The 19455-nt window shown below is 45.1% G+C and overlaps 2 protein-coding genes across 2 annotated transcripts in view; both read right to left on the reverse strand.

The window, feature by feature from the left end:
- Positions 1–2113, reverse strand: part of LOC135072174 (hemocytin) — a 77069-nt gene extending 74956 nt beyond the window's left edge. The window contains exons 1-3 of the mRNA XM_063966131.1: positions 1757–2113; positions 828–946; positions 73–223 (exon numbers count right to left, since the gene is read on the reverse strand). Coding sequence (XP_063822201.1) covers positions 73–223; positions 828–946; positions 1757–2113 — 627 coding nt within the window. The remainder of the gene's footprint in view (positions 1–72; positions 224–827; positions 947–1756) is intronic.
- Positions 2114–6103: 3990 nt separating this feature from the next.
- Positions 6104–18076, reverse strand: LOC135072175 (von Willebrand factor-like). Its single transcript, XM_063966132.1, has 16 exons — positions 17922–18076; positions 17715–17832; positions 14124–14275; positions 13553–13670; positions 13050–13189; positions 12512–12629; positions 11622–11784; positions 10666–10790; positions 9952–10018; positions 9762–9863; positions 9009–9246; positions 8256–8451; positions 7564–7756; positions 7304–7392; positions 6955–7174; positions 6104–6399 (listed from the first exon to the last, which is right to left on the reverse strand). Exons 1-16 carry the CDS (start codon positions 18074–18076, stop codon positions 6104–6106), a joined length of 2490 nt encoding a protein of 829 aa, XP_063822202.1.
- Positions 18077–19455: the final 1379 nt, after the last annotated feature.

Here is a 19455-nt window from a genome sequence, read left to right on the forward strand (position 1 = left end):
TATATTTACGCTTTTTGGTTTCTACGTCCGCGTCTGCCAACCATAACAATATAACAGCAATGAAGTACAAACCTTGCAAGTCAGCGGCTCAGCGACCATGCAGGTGGTGAACTCCATATGGTTGGCGGCGCTGCAATTAGATCGTAAATCTTCTGCCGGAGGGTAGTTCTGGATGTCTGAGTCGGTTGCCGGCACGCACTCCCATCGTGCGCCCACGCAGGTACTAAATAAAAACTTATTTTAATACACTTAACGTATATTTTTACATAAACATACAAACTGAGAGGTACTTATTCACATGATCAGAGGTGGAATTGTGTAAAGCAATCGTAATCATTTGACAGTTCATAACGTACGATAAAGTCAGTTAAACAAAGCGTTTGACAGAATAATCGTACGTTATGAACTGTCAAATGATTACGATTGCTTTACACAATTCCACCTCAGAGCCCCGATTACGGTAACTTTTAACGTTTCCAATCGTTCATCGATTCTGCGATACGATTGGTCAAAACAGCTGGCGTACGCTGTTGAACGACCAATCGTATCGCAGAATCGAGAAGCGTGTCTGGATTGGAGACGTTAAAAATTACCGTAATCGGGACTCTGGAAACAATCGGGGCGTTTGGCGGAAAATAAGCGCTTGAAAGCAAAATGGCGATCGTTAAGCGGTAAGCGCTGTCACTGCTAAAAAATGAATAAAACAAGTCACTATTGAATTTAGCCAACGTGTCCTCGTCGAAAACTGCCGTATAGCGACCGCCATTTAGCTTACAAGCTCTTCCAAGCGCTTTTTTCCGCCCAACGCATGCGGTATAAATACTTACCATAGTTCTCTCTCGCGTCTGCCAGGCCTGACCTCTTTGTAGCCGGCGTCGAACTTCATGCCTTTGTGGTTGCAAGGGCACAAACCTTTCGGCACGCAAGTGTTCTTATCATCGAGGACCTGTGATTGTAATTACAATGACATAATAAGTACCTACTTCATACACTAACACATAATGTTCTTAAATTTTGGAATGGAATCTTTCAATAACTCATTTGGTTAAATGGCATGCTCTCGTATAACTTCACTGTCACAATTTCCAAATACTTTACTGGTAAGTACCTAGTGTTTTAGCGATGACGTCACAAGATATAAATAAATCTCTGTTATTCTAAAAGCAAGTTAAATATCGGTTACATTGCATTTACAAATAACGTAAAGAGGTTTGAATCAGTCTTTCGTAGTGTTTGTTTGCTGAGTGATGGCGCTACTTTTGCACATGATGCACCTAGGCTCGCAGTTATTCGCGCTCATTATGTGTTGATCATATTAAGAAGGCTCAAGGTCACCCAAAGGGCGATGGAGCGTGCTATGCTCGGAGTTTCCCTGCGTGATCGAATCAGAAATGAGGAGATCCGCAGAAGAACCAAAGTGACTGACATAGCCCGCAGAATCGCTAAAATCAAGTGACAGTGGGCGGGGCGCATAGCTCGTAGAGCTGATGGCCGCTGGGGCAGAAAAGTTCTCGAGTGGCAACCACGAGCCGGAAGACGTAGTGTGGGTAGGTCTCCCACTAGGTGGATCGACCATCTGGTGAAGGTTGCAAGAGGTGCCTGGATGTGGGCAGCGCAGGACCGGTCGTTCTGGAAATCTTTGGGGAGGCATTTGTCCAGCAGTGGACGTCATTTGGCTGAAACGAACGGAGCGTCCCTCTCACGCACGCCAGCAGCCTGGTACGAGGGAGCGAGACGGCTGAGATGTGACTGGTACCTGTCCTGGCGGGCAGGCGCAGCCCTCCACGCAGCAGGGCTTGCAGTTGCTGGTGGCAGACAGCGCCACGTCGGTGCAGGTCCGCTCGCAGCCGTATAAGCACGCTACATGTCGTGCGTCCCTCTCTCGCACACCAGGAGCTTGGTACGAACGAGGGAGATGGCCTACCTGTCCAGGCGGGCAGGCGCATCCCTCCACGCAGCAAGGCTTGCAGTTGCTGGTGGCAGACAGCGCCACGTCGGTGCAGGTCCGCTCGCGGCTGTATGAGCACGCTACATGTCGTGCGTCCTTTTCTCGCAGCCAGGAGCCTGGTACGAGCGAGGGAGATGGCCTACCTGTCCAGGCGGGCAGGCGCATCCCTCCACGCAGCAAGGCTTGCAGTTGCTGGTGGCAGACAGCGCCACGTCGGTGCAGGTCCGCTCGCGGCTGTATGAGCACGCTACATGTCGTGCGTCCTTTTCTCGCAGCCAGGAGCCTGGTACGAGCGAGGGAGATGGCCTACCTGTCCAGGCGGGCAGGCGCATCCCTCCACGCAGCAAGGCTTGCAGTTGCTGGTGGCAGACAGCGCCACGTCGGTGCAGGTCCGCTCGCGGCTGTATGAGCACGCTACATGTCGTGCGTCCTTTTCTCGCAGCCAGGAGCCTGGTACGAGCGAGGGAGATGGCCTACCTGTCCAGGCGGGCAGGCGCATCCCTCCACGCAGCAAGGCTTGCAGTTGCTGGTGGCAGACAGCGCCACGTCGGTGCAGGTCCGCTCGCGGCTGTATGAGCACGCTACATGTCGTGCGTCCTTTTCTCGCAGCCAGGAGCCTGGTACGAGCGAGGGAGATGGCCTACCTGTCCAGGCGGGCAGGCGCATCCCTCCACGCAGCAAGGCTTGCAGTTGCTGGTGGCAGACAGCGCCACGTCGGTGCAGGTCCGCTCGCGGCTGTATGAGCACGCTACATGTCGTGCGTCCTTTTCTCGCAGCCAGGAGCCTGGTACGAGCGAGGGAGATGGCCTACCTGTCCAGGCGGGCAGGCGCATCCCTCCACGCAGCAAGGCTTGCAGTTGCTGGTGGCAGACAGCGCCACGTCGGTGCAGGTCCGCTCGCGGCTGTATGAGCACGCTACATGTCGTGCGTCCTTTTCTCGCAGCCGAGAGCCCGGCGCGAGCGAGAGAGATGGCCTACCTGTCCAGGCGGGCAGGCGCATCCCTCCACGCAGCAAGGCTTGCAGTTGCTGGTAGCAGACAGCGCCACGTCAGTGCAGGTTCGCTCGCAGCTGTCCGCGCATACTGTGTACTCCTGGCCGCCGGTGCATTGCAGCTCTGGTTGAACAAAAGACGGTACTTAACATAGGCACTACTACGGGTATACTGATGTCTATGACTAGAGGCCGTATTCACAAACATAACTATTTGGTCTCACAGCGCGTTTGGACGCACAAGGTGACACGCGAAACAATAACAGAGCTATTCAACGCTGTGCGTTCGATTTTCTGCTTCACTTAAGTAAGCATCGTTTGTGAATACGGACGTATGACTATGTCTGAAAGTCCTCCACCTGGACATGAGCTCCCCTGGCTTAACTGGAAGTCTTAAAATAGACTTCGGACGCAGGTCGGCGGTAGTAAGGACAATCTGTTCAGGTGGGAATTCTCAGATGGTTCAAAGCCAAACTTGGAGTATAAGTAAGGTTATGTGTGGTTATGTTCCCCAGTCGTTAAAGTCACTGACAACGCTACTCTTGTAGCAGAGTTTTGGGCTGACACTGTGTAGGTTTGTTGTCGACACGACAAGAAGAAGAACTGGGAGCGTAGTGTGAGTTTACGTCAAACGTATTCGATGTAACAAATTATTCCTAAGCATCCCCAAATGTAACTGCATAAGCTTTACAAAGAAGAAAAACCCTTACATCTTTGATTACAAGTTAAACAATAATACTCTGAAGAGAGTATCAGTTGTTCGTGACCTTGGTGTTTTCTTGGATTCAAAACTTCACATGGACATCCACATCAATGACATAATCAACAAAGCGTTCAAGATGTACGGTTTCGTTTCCAGGTCTGCAGTTAATTTTAAAAAACCCAACACATTATTGCATTTGTACCGTTCGCTTGTAAGATCCCAGCTCGAATATGCTGTGCCGGTTTGGAACCCATTCTACAAGAAGTACTCCAACTCCATTGAAAAAGTCCAGCGTAAATTCTTACGCAAAGTTAACTTCATGCGTTCCCGCTCTCGGGTCCCTTACGAAATGCTGCTAACCAAATTTAAGTTCTTGAGCCTTGATTCTAGACGATTGCTCCTATCAGCCATGTTTTTATACAATCTAATAAATAATGAAATCGATTGCATAGACCTCTGTAACCTGATCCACTTTAGCATCCCCAGGCGTGCTGCGCTCAGAAGCACACGCAGAGACGAGAGAACCTTTTATGTAGACTTGTGTAAAACCAATGCGGGTTTACGTGCCCCACTCAATAGACTGTTGTCCATTTACAACCAGAATTTTAATAGCATCGATTTTTCCCAGAGTTCCTCAAGATTTAAAAAGCATATTTTAGACACTCTGCAAAGTGACCAAATTAAAATTAAGATAAATTAAACGAAAAAAAAAGAAACAGAACAAAATTAATAATTAAAAGTCTGAACATAATATTAATTATAGCCTGACCAGGAACATAAAAACCCTGGCATAGAGGCGCGTCAATTGCATTTGATAGTGCAACACTGGGTACAGTCGTACCTGTATTAAATTAATAGGCTAACTTTATGTATCAGGATTCAGGATTATAGGCTAATTCAATGTTTTCATCAATTAACAAAAAAATATTACATTAATATTTTTTAAATAAATTAAATGAAACCATCAATCGAGCAAGTAGGATTTTATTATTATTCATCAATAATAACATTTTGAACTTGAATATTCAACTACAATGTCTGCTCATGAACGCTTCAAACTCGGTACTTCTTTCCCAATTCCATAAAATTCAACACTTACAAAGTGACAAAAAACTTTAAAATAGGTAGTTGAAACAAACCACAGCTAATTTTCATAGTTGACTGTACTATACGATAAACATGTCAGTCAATTTGACAACCTTTGTCGGAAACATTATTTAATGAAAATATTGTCCGAACCCTTAGTATTTCTCTTCGACAAATACTTTAACACATTGTGAACCACTTTTCTTTCACGACTATAAAAAGTTTTTAGCAATTTAATTCAGAAAATCAATTGCACACATTTAAAATAAAGTTTGTTTACACTTTGACAGCAATAGACTGACATGCAAGGTGACATATCAATGAAGTTTTCAGTTACTGTTGCCATTAAAAGAAATTAGTACCATTAATTTTCCGCAACATGGCGAAGGTTTTTATGTTCCTGGTCAGGCTATACTTCTTGGTGTTGAGCTACACCGCGTTTATAAGGTGTACCTTAATTGTAATTGCCTCGCTCTATATTACATGGTTTCATATATCAATATGTGGATTACGTAGTGGGATGTGTTACCACATAAATAATACATAAGTCTAGTAGATAAGTTAATTTCTGTAACACATTTGTTTGTAATTCCTAAAATAAATAAATAAATAAATAAATGTCGACTATGTAAAAAAGTGACATTAAATGTATGACAGATTGTACAGCGCCTCTAGCGAAAACTTTCAAGAACTAAAATTTTCATATATTTTTAAGGTGCTTGCTAGTGACGACGTTTGATGTAAAATTTATAGGGTCCTTTCGCCACTCACCGCACTCCTGCACGTTGTAGCGCCACTGCAGCAGCACGCCGTTCTTGGCGCAGGCCATGGCGTAGTCGCGAGCAGCGGGCACAGCAGGCGCACGTGTGGTCCTGTAGGGGCCTCCACTCACCGCACTCCTGCACGTTGTAGCGCCACTGCAGCAGCACGCCGCTCTTGGCGCAGGCCATGGCGTAGTCGCCGAGCAGCGGGCACAGCAGGCGCACGTGTCGTCCTGTAGGGGCCTCCACTCACCGCACTCCTGCACGTTGTAGCGCCACTGCAGCAGCACGCCGCTCTTGGCGCAGGCCATGGCGTAGTCGCCGAGCAGCGGGCACAGCAGGCGCACGTGTCGTCCTGTAGGGGCCTCCACTCACCGCACTCCTGCACGTTGTAGCGCCACTGCAGCAGCACGCCGCTCTTGGCGCAGGCCATGGCGTAGTCGCCGAGCAGCGGGCACAGCAGGCGCACGTGTGGTCCTGTAGGGGCCTCCACTCACCGCACTCCTGCACGTTGTAGCGCCACTGCAGCAGCACGCCGCTCTTGGCGCAGGCCATGGCGTAGTCGCGAGCAGCGGGCACAGCAGGCGCACGTGTGGTCCTGTAGGGGCCTCCACTCACCGCACTCCTGCACGTTGTAGCGCCACTGCAGCAGCACGCCGCTCTTGGCGCAGGCCATGGCGTAGTCGCGAGCAGCGGGCACAGCAGGCGCACGTGTCGTCCTGTAGCGGCCTCCACTCACCGCACTCCTGCACGTTGTAGCGCCACTGCAGCAGCACGCCGCTCTTGGCGCAGGCCATGGCGTAGTCGCCGAGCAGCGGGCACAGGCAGCGCGCCGCGTCGCCGGCGCACGCGCACATGTCGTACAGGCACGCTTCGTAGTGCGCCTCCACGTCCACGAACCAGTGGCACTCTATGGAGTAACCAGGGAGTTAAATTAGTATCAGTCAATGATGTACAAATAAGCTAAATACAACGCCACAGCTTACAATAAGCCCGAAAAAAAAGTGCTTCAACGCCGCTTAGAAGCATTCTTACTCAATCACGTGCAAACCGCGAACTGCACCTTAAAAAAATTACGTTCTATGAGAAAATCTCATTAAAACATGACATTTGACTGTGGTGTCAACTACGTAGTATAAAATGATACTATGTAATTATTTGTTTAGGTGGTGTAACTAGGCTGGACCATGTCAGAAACACACACAAAAGAGGCACCTTCAAAATGAGATTTATCCCAGCTAAACTGCAGGAGAGTTGTCTGCGATGATACGGACACGTTATGAGGCGACCATACGACCACATGACCAAAAAAGTGCTAGACATCGAAATTAAGCCTCGAGTACAAAAGTCAACAAAGAGACGACTCAGGACTGAGCCGCCTGGAGACGCAAGATAAGGAGGGCCGACTTCAAATAAAATGGGAATGGGCCAGGCAAAGAAAAAGTTATTATTTGTTTTCAGTTACCTTCGAATAGTTTGCTCTTCAACTTGCTGCAGTACTTCTCGGCCATTTCCTTATTCTGAACGTTTGCTTTACAAGGATGTTCGGGTTCCTTAGTGCTCAAGTCCTCGCAGAACTCCCTAGTCTTCCATTTGTTCGCGAACGCGAGGGTCGACTGCTCTACGTCCCCTTCAGGAGTCAGGAAGTCGTCGCTTTGTTTCAAGTTGAAGGTTCCACATAAACCCTATGGACAAGGAGTTAACAAAATAAATGTTACAGACAAATGAACACATCCGGCTCGAAGGACCAAAAGTAGGATGCTTTTCTTGTCATATATTTAGATGTAGAATGAAAAATCTTGTTATTATCTCACTTTGGTCTTGCCCTGGAATGATGGCGGTACGTCGACAAACACTCTGGTGTTGCCATCCCACCAGATATCCACTTTCAGAGGCAGTTGCACTGGAAACAAACGCGTATTATTTAGTATAGATTAGGATATAGGAATCTAATGGGGAAACAATTGTTCAAATCGGTCCAGTAGTTTAAGAGTGTATTCAATACGAATAAACAATCAAATCTTTCCTCTTTATAATATTAGTGTAGTAGACTATAATATACAAAAAAAGTTACCAATAACAAACAAAGAAGAAGCAGCTCGAATCCTGATCTGTCCCACGTTGACGGGAAGCGCAGACACCTCTTTCCCATTGACAAGAATCAGTCCTCCTTGCTTCAGGTGGATGTTAGCGCCGTCGTACTTGAGGTTCACGGCTTTCGTGCAGGAAGGCCTGCCCTCGCCCTTGTACGGTGTTAGGTTCATCTCCTAGGAAATAAAAATATTAATAAAAATAACCAACAAACGTAAAACGTATATCAATAAATGAGACAGAGAGAGTGCTAAAATATCAAATGAATAACTTAAGTTGAAGTTATAGTTCTTACAACTCACGAAGGCGAGTGAGCTTTACTTGTGTGTGTACGTACATGCACATAACGATAGTGTAATGTCTGTCAAAACTTTTGAAAAATGAACAGCAGCGAGCCACCACACATGTAAAACTCACTCGCCTTCGTGAATTGCAACAACTATAGTCTGGTCTGCGAGCACGTAGAATTTTGTCCAATGACCCCAAGCTACCCATCCTTATCGCTCGCGCGTGATTATATTGCTGTCGCGACTGTGCGACGGGGGGCCGCAGTGAATGTGTGAGCGCGACAGCAACATAATTACGCGCGAGCGATAAGGCGAGCGACAAAATTCTACGTGTTCACAGAGCGAGCTTTACATTGTAAACTAAAGTTGTTAAAAACCGGTGAGTTACCTCAGTAATAGCTCCCGAACACGCAACGTTTTCCACCTCAACCGTGATGTTGTTAGTCTGCAGTAATGTATACGTGCAGTGTCCCATGAAGTCGTATCTTTGCCCGTCGAAGGTCGTGTAGTGAGGATCGCCCACGGCACTGCAGCGCGCGCCACAAGGCACCTGAGTGCACTTCCACTCGCCTGCTTGACATGTGCTGGTAAAGGAAGGCTACTTTTAGGGTGAGGGTAGTCGAAAAACTATGTAACTAAATGGCTTGACTTTTCTGAACTCTGTCGTTTGCATCCGTATCGCGTAGGCGCGTCTCGTTTACGCGTCTCGCATCAATACAGTCCAGAAGACCTTTTATTTCTTCGAGAGCATTGACTACTTGGCAGCGTGGGACGTCCACCCACAAGGTAGACCGACGACATCATAAAGGTAGCAGGAAGGCGCTGGACGCGGGCCGCTACCAACCAGGCAACATGGAAAGCATTGGGCGAGGCCTATGTTCAGCAGTGGACGTCCTGTGGCTGAGATGATGATGATGATGATTGACTACTTCTCTTTGATCAGCCACGGGTACGAAAGACGCAACATAAAGCTAATAATTTTGACAATGTATGTAGTTGTAATTATATTTAATTTATGTTTTTAGTCTGTTCTTTTGTTTGTCACGTTCTGTTGTTTACACATATTAAAGATACGGAATCTGGACGTTAATGTAGGTTTAAAGCCAAGCAAAAAGTGTACTAGACGGTTGCCAAAACTCACCAACTGTTGCACTCCTTAGGTATAACAGATCCGGGCTTGAAGCTCCTGTTCCTCAATCGGCACGGACAGTCCTCCTTCTGGACGCACTTGCCTCCTTCCAGCAGTAGGCCTTCGGGACAGAAGCAGCCTTCGATGCAGGTGGCGTTGTCGGCCTTTGAGGCCACTTGTGGGAAGGAACAGCTGGGCTGGGAGTCTGGCCCGCACACCTTGTAGATTTTGCCGTCGGGACAGGTTTTGGCTGAGGAAAAAGGATGAAAATATAGCTGAAGGACTGCATTTACGTGGACGATGTGATTTTGATAATAAGTGAAAATTCGTTTTAGACGTCATACTGGTCGTCATTAGGCGGTTATCACACTGCGCCGCGCTCCGCCGCGGTACGCGGGACGACAGATTTAATCATTGTATGCAAGTACCTCAGTTTGTATAGAAAATACACTGACAACGCGTCTGCGCGCGGGATTTTTTATATGAAATCGGAGCGGAGCGCGGCGCAGTGTGATAACCGCCTTAATGTAACAGCATGAGTTATTGAATGTCTTCATAAAAGTATGTCAAGCCCGTAAGTATACACCGAATTTTTCGTGCACACAGATGGAAGATCAATCAATGATCAAGACGATCAGCAATGAGGACAAAAGAAAAAATGAAATGATAGATGAAAGGGGAATATTAGATTTCTAACTACGATGAAAGCTTATGTGTTACTATTCGTCTAATCGATTAGATTCACGTATCTAAAGAGTGACTTACGGCAAGTGTCGGGATCTCTCCAAAACTTCATTTCTTCCACTCCATGTCGTAGGCACTCCTTAGCAAACACAGAAACCGTGCTGCAAGCGCACTCCTCGGGATCTGAAAACAGGGAATATTGAACCAAAACAATCAATCGATGTGTCATTTAAATTGCATAACTTTGTTTTATCTGATCGAACAGCCCTACCTTGACTATCTTTACAAGCGCAGTAGTCTTCTTGGCAAGCTTCTAGCAACAGGGTCACGTCCATAACCTGATAAAAGAATCACATGAGAGTTCAGTTACTTTTTGGTGATCTTTGTATATGTTATTTGTAAAAAAAAAGACATTTAGGTAACTTTATTTCCATTGCCCAGTACCCATAGTATGTAAAAATCCTGCTTATTTTGGAACTACTTAGATGGCGCAATGTAAAATACGTCGAAGGAATTATTTGACTGGCTGACATGCATATTCCTCAGTGATGGCACTTATGTACATTGTTCTATGTGCATATAGAGGTCTCTACCCACTACACCGTATCATATCATGACCGTGCTAGGAACGTGTCAGGCAAATAAATATTATTTGTATTGAACAGTATGACACTGTTCCCAGTAGAACGTTCCGTCACCGACCAACACCGTCGCGTGCCATGCACGGTGCGTCAACAAATGTAGGCGATAACGCCGTCGATCCGTTCAGTGGGCATAGTAGAGCGTATCGTGTTGCTTTTCGTGCCTAACACGTTCCTAGCACGGTCATGGTATGATACGGTGTAGTGGGTAGAGACCTTAAGTTTGAAATAATAATACTAATAATGGCAGTAACGTATAGTCAGCGTTAAATACGCGTACTGTACATTTTTGTTGCTAACTAGCACTCGTTACGACGACAATAAGTTAGTTTGATTGTGTATACCTTCGAGCACTTGCGGAACTTGTCTTTGCTGAATATCCTGGCGCAGAACTGCTGGGCCTTCTTCTTGGCGTCGTCGGGCTGCGCCGCGCAGTGCGCCGCGTCGGACGGGCTGCCTTCGCAGATGTCTGAGCAAGTAAACAATGCTTTTATTTACGCATATCACTTGCAACCTTTTTTTTCTTTTTCCTTTTTTACCTTATAATTTGAGTCTCGACCGTCGCTTTAGTAGCAATGTTTTGTACAATACATAATAATAGTGATTCGAGCAACATATTCAATCTACACTAATATTATAAAGAGGAAAACTTTGTTTGTTTGTTTGGTTGTAATGAATAGGCTCAAAAACTACTCGACCGTTTTTAAAAATTCTTTCACCATTCGAAAGCTACATTACCCACGAGTAACATAGGCTAAATTTTATTTTGAAAAAAAAAAATAGGGTTCCGTAAAATATGTAGATAATGTAGCCCACGCGCACGAAGCCGCGGGCGGAAAGCTAGTACGGCATAAAGATAATCCCTATCTACCTACGATAGGACTATAAATAATTCGAGAAACGTGCCGTTAAAACTCAAAAGTTATAAAAGTCACGCCTGTATTCACAAATGATGCTTGAAACGTGAAGCAGCAAATCGAACGCACAGTGTTGAATAGAGCTTTGTGATTGATTCGTGTGTCACCCTGTGTGTCCACGCGCACTATGAGACCTCATAGTAATGTTTGTGAATGCGGGCGTTATTCTCTAAAATTATTTTTTCATACTACAAAAAAGAAGTAGGTAAATAGAGAATTCTGTAACTATAAATACTAAACCATTACTGAATTATTTACAGGTTGGCAAAGTCACTATTCTAAAGTTTTATGGAGGAAACAAACCAAGTTCCTGCTAAGGATTGAATAATATACAAACATGACATAAAATATAGAAATTACACCATATTCTATTAGTAACCAACCTCCAATTTTGTTAAGCTGCCAGGACGACGCCATAGCAGCCTTGGTCTTGGCACGGGTTCCCTCTCTGGTGACCAGGTCATCCTCCGGGTTGCTGTTGAGAGTGCCGCACAGGCCCTCTGTGTTGTTCCATAGCAGGACCGAACCTTCCACTAAGATGATATCCTGCAAAAGGGATATTTCATTTAAGAGATGACTTTTGATGGATGATATCAAACAGTGGCGGCGTAGCATGGGTTGGCACCCGGGGCGATCACCCCCCCACCCCCGTCATAAGTCCTAAGACACCCCCTGGTACTCCCCAGGATTTTGGGGTTACCTACCGATTCGAAGATTGAAAGACAATCGCACCCCCCCGTATCATGACATAGACCGCAGATTTGCCATGCAGATGCCCCTGATGGTTGGCACCCGGGGCGGATCGCTCCCACCGCCCCCCCCCCTTACGCCGCTACTGATATCAAACTAAATAATTGCTAATATTAAAAGCTGCTATCTCATTCGCAGCTGGTGTCAGTTTAAGTAGCGCTAAAATAAGATAAGAGAGAATATTCTTCTCTGCATAGTTAAAGAAGAAAGTGAGTGAGGAAAGAGCTGTTCCAATAGGATTAGTCAGGGTCAGGGTGCAGCCTTGAGGTGCATGCTTGTTTGCGACCTAATGTAAAAATTTTGCAAATAATGTATCTCAGAACTACGTATGGTGACACTTATTTCTATACTTGAAGGTACGTCTTACGTTGGTGTCCCACTTGAGCGCCAAGCCGGCGGCGTCCAGATTGGCGGGGCATGGCTACGCGGATGCCTGGTAGCGACGCCGGAATCGGGATGAGGCGCTTGGTACTTCGGAACGACACGCTGCCGTCTTCTATATTATATTTAAAGTCCATCTTACGTTGGTGTCCCACTTGAGCGCCAAGCCGGCGGCGTCCAGATTGACGACGACGTAGTCGGCGGGCATGGCTACATGGATGCCTTGTAGCGACGCCGGGATCGGGATGAGGCGCTTGGTGCTACGGAACGATACGCTGCCGTGTTCTATATTATATTTAACTTACGTTGGTGTCCCACTTGAGTGACTAGGTGACTAAATTGACGTCGACATAGGCCCAGAACAGACGGTGAAACGCAACTGCAACGAAACTGCAACTTTCTGATGATTCTTATGAATGAAACTGAAACTGAAAGTTTCAAACTGGTCGCGTCATGTGTGGTCTCTCAACGGACGCTATGGCAGAAACTTGGATGCAACTCAAAAGTAACAAGCAGTTGCAGTTTCGTTTCACCGTCTGTTCTGGGCCATAGTCAGCCGGCATGGCTACACGGATGCCTGGTAGCGACGCCGGGATCGGGATGAGGCGCTTGGTGCTACGGATCGACAAGCTGCTGTCTTCTATATTATATTTAAAGTCCATTTTACGTTGGTGTCCCACTTGAGCGCCAGGCCGGCGGCGTCCAGATTGACGACGACGTAGTCGGCGGGCATGGCTACACGGATGCCTGGCAGCGACGCCGGGATCGGGATGAGGCGCTTGGTGCTGCGGATCGACACGCTGCCGTCTTCTATATTATACTAGCGACCGCCCGCGACTTCGTACACGTGGATCCCGTTTTTCCCCCTTCATCTATCTTACGCGGTTTTGATTTTTTCATACAAATGTTTTTTCCCGCTAACTCCCGTTCCCGTGGGAATTTTGCAATATCCTGTTGTAACTAAGCTTTGAGTTTACTAAGGTACCTGCATGCCAAATTTCAAGCGTCTAACTTAAGCGGTTTAGATTTTTCATACAAAAGGATTTTTCCGCTAATTCCCGTTCCCGTGGGAAGTCCTTTCTTAGTGCACCACTACGTACCTAAGCTACGTCCCTTCCAAATTTCAAGTGCCTACGTTTAGCCGTCAGTTTCTCCTTTTATATAATATTTAGATTTAACTTACGTTGGTGTCCCACTTGAGCGCCAGGCCGGCGGCGTCCAGATTGACGACGACGTAGTCGGCGGGCATGGCTACTCGAATGCCTGGTAGCGACGCCGGGACCGGGATGAGGCGCTTGGTGCTACGGATCGACACGCTGCTGTCTTTATTATATTTAACTTACGTTGGTGTCCCACTTGAGTGACTAGGTGACTAAATTGACGACGACATAGGCCCAGAACAGACGGTGAAACGCAACTGCAACGAAACTGCAACTTTCTGATGATTCTTATGAATAAAACTGAAACTGAAAGTTTCAAACTGGTCGCGTCATGTGTGATCTCTCAACGGACGCTATGGCAGAAACTTAGATGCAACTCAAAAGTAACTAGCAGTTGCAGTTTCGTTGCAGTTGCGTTTCACCGTCTGTTCTGGGCTATAGTCAGCCGGCATGTCCATACGGATGCCTGGTAGCGACGCCGGGATCGGGATGAGGCGCTTGGTGCTACGGATCGACAAGCTGCTGTCTTCTATATTATATTTAAAGTCCATCTTACATTGGTGTCCCACTATTTAACTTACGTTGGTGTCCCACTTGAGCGCCAGGCCGGCGGCGTCCAGATTGACGACGACGTAGTCGGCGGGCATGGCTACTCGGATGCCTGGTAGCGACGCCGGGATCGGGATGAGGCGCTTGGTGCTACGGAACGATACGCTGCCGTCTTTTATATTATATTTAAAGTCCATCTTACGTTGGTGTCCCACTTGAGTGACTTGGTGACTAAATTGACGACGACATAGGCCCAGAACAGACGGTGAAACGCAACTGCAACGAACTGCAACTTTCTGATGATTCTTATGAATAAAACTGAAACTAAAAGTTTCAAACTGGTCGCGTCATGTGTGGTCTCTCAACGGACGCTATGGCAGAAACTTAGACGCAACTCAAAAGTAACTAGCAGTTGCAGTTTCGTTGCAGTTGCGTTTCACCGTCTGTTCTGGGCCATAGCAGGCCTGTTCATCTCCGCGAGTTCACATCGAAAACAAAACACGCACGATAGCCCACCTACAGGAGGCGATTCGACAAGGCGTCACATACGAGATACGAGCGAGCATTGACACACGCACGCGTACTCTTGTATTATGGAAAAAAATAAAAAAATACTGTGTAAAAAATACTGTGCAGTATTTAACTGCCTAAACAATAATAAAAACACACAATGTACTTTTTTTAAGTTGCCTGAAGACACTGAGAGGTAAATAAGTGGTTATTATTATTCATGATAATTCATGCAAATTCATGTATTTCTTCCGACATTTTCCGCGATTTGGCACTTCACGTCACACATTAGTTTGCCGAAGTTCGCCGAGCCAGCTATTGTCAATTATTATAGGTGTCAAACAGGATAGGGTCTTTGCGCTGGTTTTCGTCCAACTATCGGAGTTGCCAACTTTGTGATCTTAAAATTCCCATACATAAATGTATCATATTATTTTATGTCGTTCGAGTGCTCATAAAGGCAGTCAACTAAAGTCCATACTGCAACGCACACACAATCCGCACCGTAACGTAAACGCCTTGCCTCGCCGATGACAGCGCGCGAAGGGCAATGACAGCTCGATACATACACGATTTAAGAAAACAACATGGCCGCAATATAGGCAATCAGCTGACAGGTATTTGTGTGTGAGTGTGTGCGTGTAGTTGTCAGCTGATTGCCCATAAATATGTTGTTTTCTTAAATCTTGTATGTAGGTACCTACTCGGCACAAGTCAGGTGGTTAGTGACGTCACATGAAAATGTTGCCAGAATGAGTACTGACCAAACATTATCTATTTCTTTTTTTTATACATCACCAGGGGTAAGTTAGAAAGAGATAAACAGCTGTTTGTCATTAATTTGTCGAATTTTTGTATAGATCTATATTTCCTCTCCACTATTACCTCCATGTCACAAAAGGCGATACGTTGTTGATCCCTTTCCGAGTTGATTTGCCTGCTATATGACCTGAGCTATGCTTTAAAAATGACCCTTAGTCATCTAAGATTTAATTTTGTATGAAGAAGTTTAATAAACACTTAAAATTGTGTTTATAATGCTATCAATTAGACATACGTGCTAAAAACTTTTCCTGTCAGCACGTTTTTTTTCTAGCGCGATGATTTCTGCAATGTACCGGTGACCGGTGTATGGCCGCGCATTTACGTAATTTTTTGGAACTCACTACTTTTTAAATTACATTTAACTGTTGCTTAGGCATTATAGATTGCAACAAAACTAGCGCGGGATGGCTACTGCCTTCTGTGAATACAGTACTTTGTATTCAAATTTTACGCATATTGTGTTTATGGCAGCTCAGTGAAATGGACGAAAACCGAAGTTAGATAGAAAACCAGCACGATGACCCTACTTTCAAAAATTAATATTGCAATTTTATAAATCACTTAAACAACTTTATATTAATTTGCGGTACGAAGTACGCCGGGACAGCTCGTAAAACAAATTCATTATTTACATATTACTAATTTATCAACTTTGTTCATTGTTAGCTCATTAGTTGTTCGTGTTTCGTTTGGGTTAGACCAAGAGCCGAATGCAAAAAATAAATGTTACTTAATTATATTAATCCTACAAAAAACGGACGGACGTGTGCAAGTCTAATAGCCATATACTTGGTTAACTCATTTTAAAAAGTGCACAAAAACGTTCTATGTTTTCATTTCGTATGCGATGCTACTTAGGTATAGTAGATTTTTTAATTTTATGTTTGAAAGCTTTTCAGCGTATTTTTTTTAATAATGAATGTGGAAGGGAATATGCCATATCTATCTATTTGGGATCCTTATTATAATAAATATTCTGATAGTCTAGAAAGAGTACAGAAAAAATACCTAAAGTGTATGAACTATAAATGTTATCGTGGCCGTTTACCTTATTCTGGATTATTGGAAAGGTATGAGTTGCCCTGCCTTAAAACTAGGAGACTTCTATATTAATAACTTTCTATATTAATTTGTGTGAAAATCTTAATGCTGTTCACAGAATACATCTACATACCAAGTTTCATCAGTATTTTTCTTATAGTTTCGGAAAAAAATGGCTGTTTCATACGGACGGACAGACAGACTATAATATGACGAATCTATAAGGGTTCCGTTTTTGCCATTTGGCTACGGAACCCTAAATACCGTATCAAAATCTGTTACATAGTTTTAAAGATCTAAGCATACATAGGGACAGACAGACAGGAAAGCGACTTTTTTTATAATTATTACGTTGTGATGATGGGCATATAGACCAAATAAAGACATTTTGATTTAAGGGGGGGACATCGTAAGAGCCATTCACATTTTTATCAGAAAGTTAATAAATTAATATATTTAGGTTTTTGAAATCTAAAACAGCCAGGAAATCAAAGAGGCAAACATGATACCTTTGTGATTTTATAGGAATTTTATTGTAAAACACGGTCATATTAAACTTTTATAAAAAAATCCAGAGGTAAATGTTTTTTTCGAGAAATTTTTTTTCTAATCGTGTTTTCGAAAATATCATCCCATCACACATACGTTCTGTAATACATAATATTGAAAACAGTGCGAAATATCGTCAATTGCAGTTTTCACATACTAAGGGCCCATAATGAAATTAGTATAATGTTTGTTTATGTAATAAAATTTGGTTTGAAATACCTACTGAATTGAATTTTTATTTCTTACTAGCTTTTTGGCTTCGCCCACGTGAAATAAATTGTCACAGTTATGTGTGTTATAAAATATTTAGGTGCTAGCTCTTACACTATATAACTGGCGGCCGCATGTAGCTGCGCGTTGCCGCGAAGAGCAGTGAATGCAAGTGTGGTGCGCTAGATGGCGACACAGTAGCTTCTTGTAGCAGTCAGCCCTATGGCATCAAGACAGTACCGATCACTGACGTATGTCAACAAAACGGTGCTCGACTCTTAAGACAAGCTAAATTACACCATATTGTTGATGACATTGAGCATACATTTTTTTGAATACCTTCGCGAAGAAAAACTTCTGTACGTAGTACTTATTATTATTCTGTGGCCATAGTCAGCCGGCATGGCTACACGGATGCCTGGTAGCGACGCCGGGATCGGGATGAGGCGCTTGGTGCTACGGAACGACACGCTGCCGTCTTCTATATTATATTTAACTTACGTTGGTGTCCCACTTGAGCGCCAGGCCGGCGGCGTCCAGATTGACGACGACGTAGTCGGCGGGCATGGCTACACGGATGCCTGGCAGCGACGCCGGGATCGGGATGAGACGCTTGGTGCTGCGGATCAACAAGCTGCTGTCTTCTATATTATATTACAGTCCATCTTACATTGGTGTCCCACTATTTAACTTACGTTGGTGTCCCACTTGAGCGCCAGGCCGGCGGCGTCCAGGTTGACGACGACGTAGTCGGCGGGCATGGCTACACGGATGCCTGGTAGCGACGCCGGGATCGGGATGAGGCGCTTGGTGCTATGGATCGACAAGCTGCTGTCTTCTTCGATATTATATTTAAAGTCCATCTTACGTTGTTGTCCCACTTGAGTGACTTGGTGACTAAATTGACGACGACATAGGCCCAGAACAGACGGTGAAACGCAACTGCAACGAAACTGCAACTTTCTGATGATTCTTATGAATGAAACTGAAACTGAAAGTTTCAAACTGGTCGCGTCATGTGTGGTCTCTCAACGGACGCTATGGCAGAAACTTAGATGCAACTCAAAAGTAACTAGCAGTTTTGCAGTTTCGTTGCAGTTGCGTTTCACGTCATGGCCACACGGATGCCTGGTAGCGAAGCCGGGATCGGAATGAGGCGCTTGGTGCTACGGATCGACAAGCTGCTGTCTTCTATGTTATATTTAACTTACGTTGGTGTCCCACTTGAGCGCCAGGCCGGCGGCGTCCAGATTGACGACGACGTAGTCGGCGGGCATGGCTACTCGGATGCCTGGTAGCGACGCCGGGATCGGGATGAGGCGCTTGGTGCTACGGAACGATACGCTGCCGTCTTCTGCGGGACAACATAACACGATAGTTACTCATATAGAGATGGCGAGATATCGTAAGGCGAGCTCATCCAATCAACTCATAACGACTACGATCACATTGAAAAAATCATTAACTCGTTAACTGTCTCAAATGAGAAGAAATGTTAGATCATTCGCTTGTTGTGCACTCTCAGAGTAAGACAGCTTTTGATAAAACTTCACACGGTATCGCTAATGCAACATATAGCTATAATAAAGGTATATTTTTTATTGACACAAGCAGATGAAATCGTTAGTAAAGTCACATTCTGAGTTATAGGCCAGTAGAATTAGATTTTAAGTCGGAAATAATTCCTACAAAAGATTTTATTGCTTTAATGGCTTTACGGTAAGTCCTATACGCGGTATAACCGAAAAACTGCAAAAACGCCCCTTTCAGAGGCCCCCACCACTTAAGCACAACTCCGTCGAAGTCGAAAACCTAAGATAGTCTTTATGGGCAACCAATGAAGCCATTAAAGCAATAAAATCTTATGAGTAATTATTACCGATTTGATTCATTTTTACCCGACTACGGCAAAGCAAAAGGAGGGTTATGATTTTGACAGGCTATGTATGTATGTATGTATGTTCATGTGTTCCCTCGTAACTTCTAAACTACTTATCAGAATTCGACAAATGACATAATCATTAGAAGCGTCTTAATTGTCCGCTGGTTATAGGCTATATGGGGTTTCACAAAATCGAATGTGGCGCCCTCTAGCGGACAAAACATACAGGGTGGCCAAAACAGTGAGGTCTAAAAGAAAAATTTAGATTCCTTACATCAAGGTGTACCTAAATCACCCCCATGTATATGATACGATTGTGCTTAGTTTAGGAGACAGAGTTAATTTTGTGATATTTTAAAA

The sequence above is a fragment of the Ostrinia nubilalis genome, chromosome 5 (assembly GCF_963855985.1).
Source record: "Ostrinia nubilalis chromosome 5, ilOstNubi1.1, whole genome shotgun sequence".
NCBI lineage: Eukaryota > Metazoa > Arthropoda > Insecta > Lepidoptera > Crambidae > Ostrinia > Ostrinia nubilalis.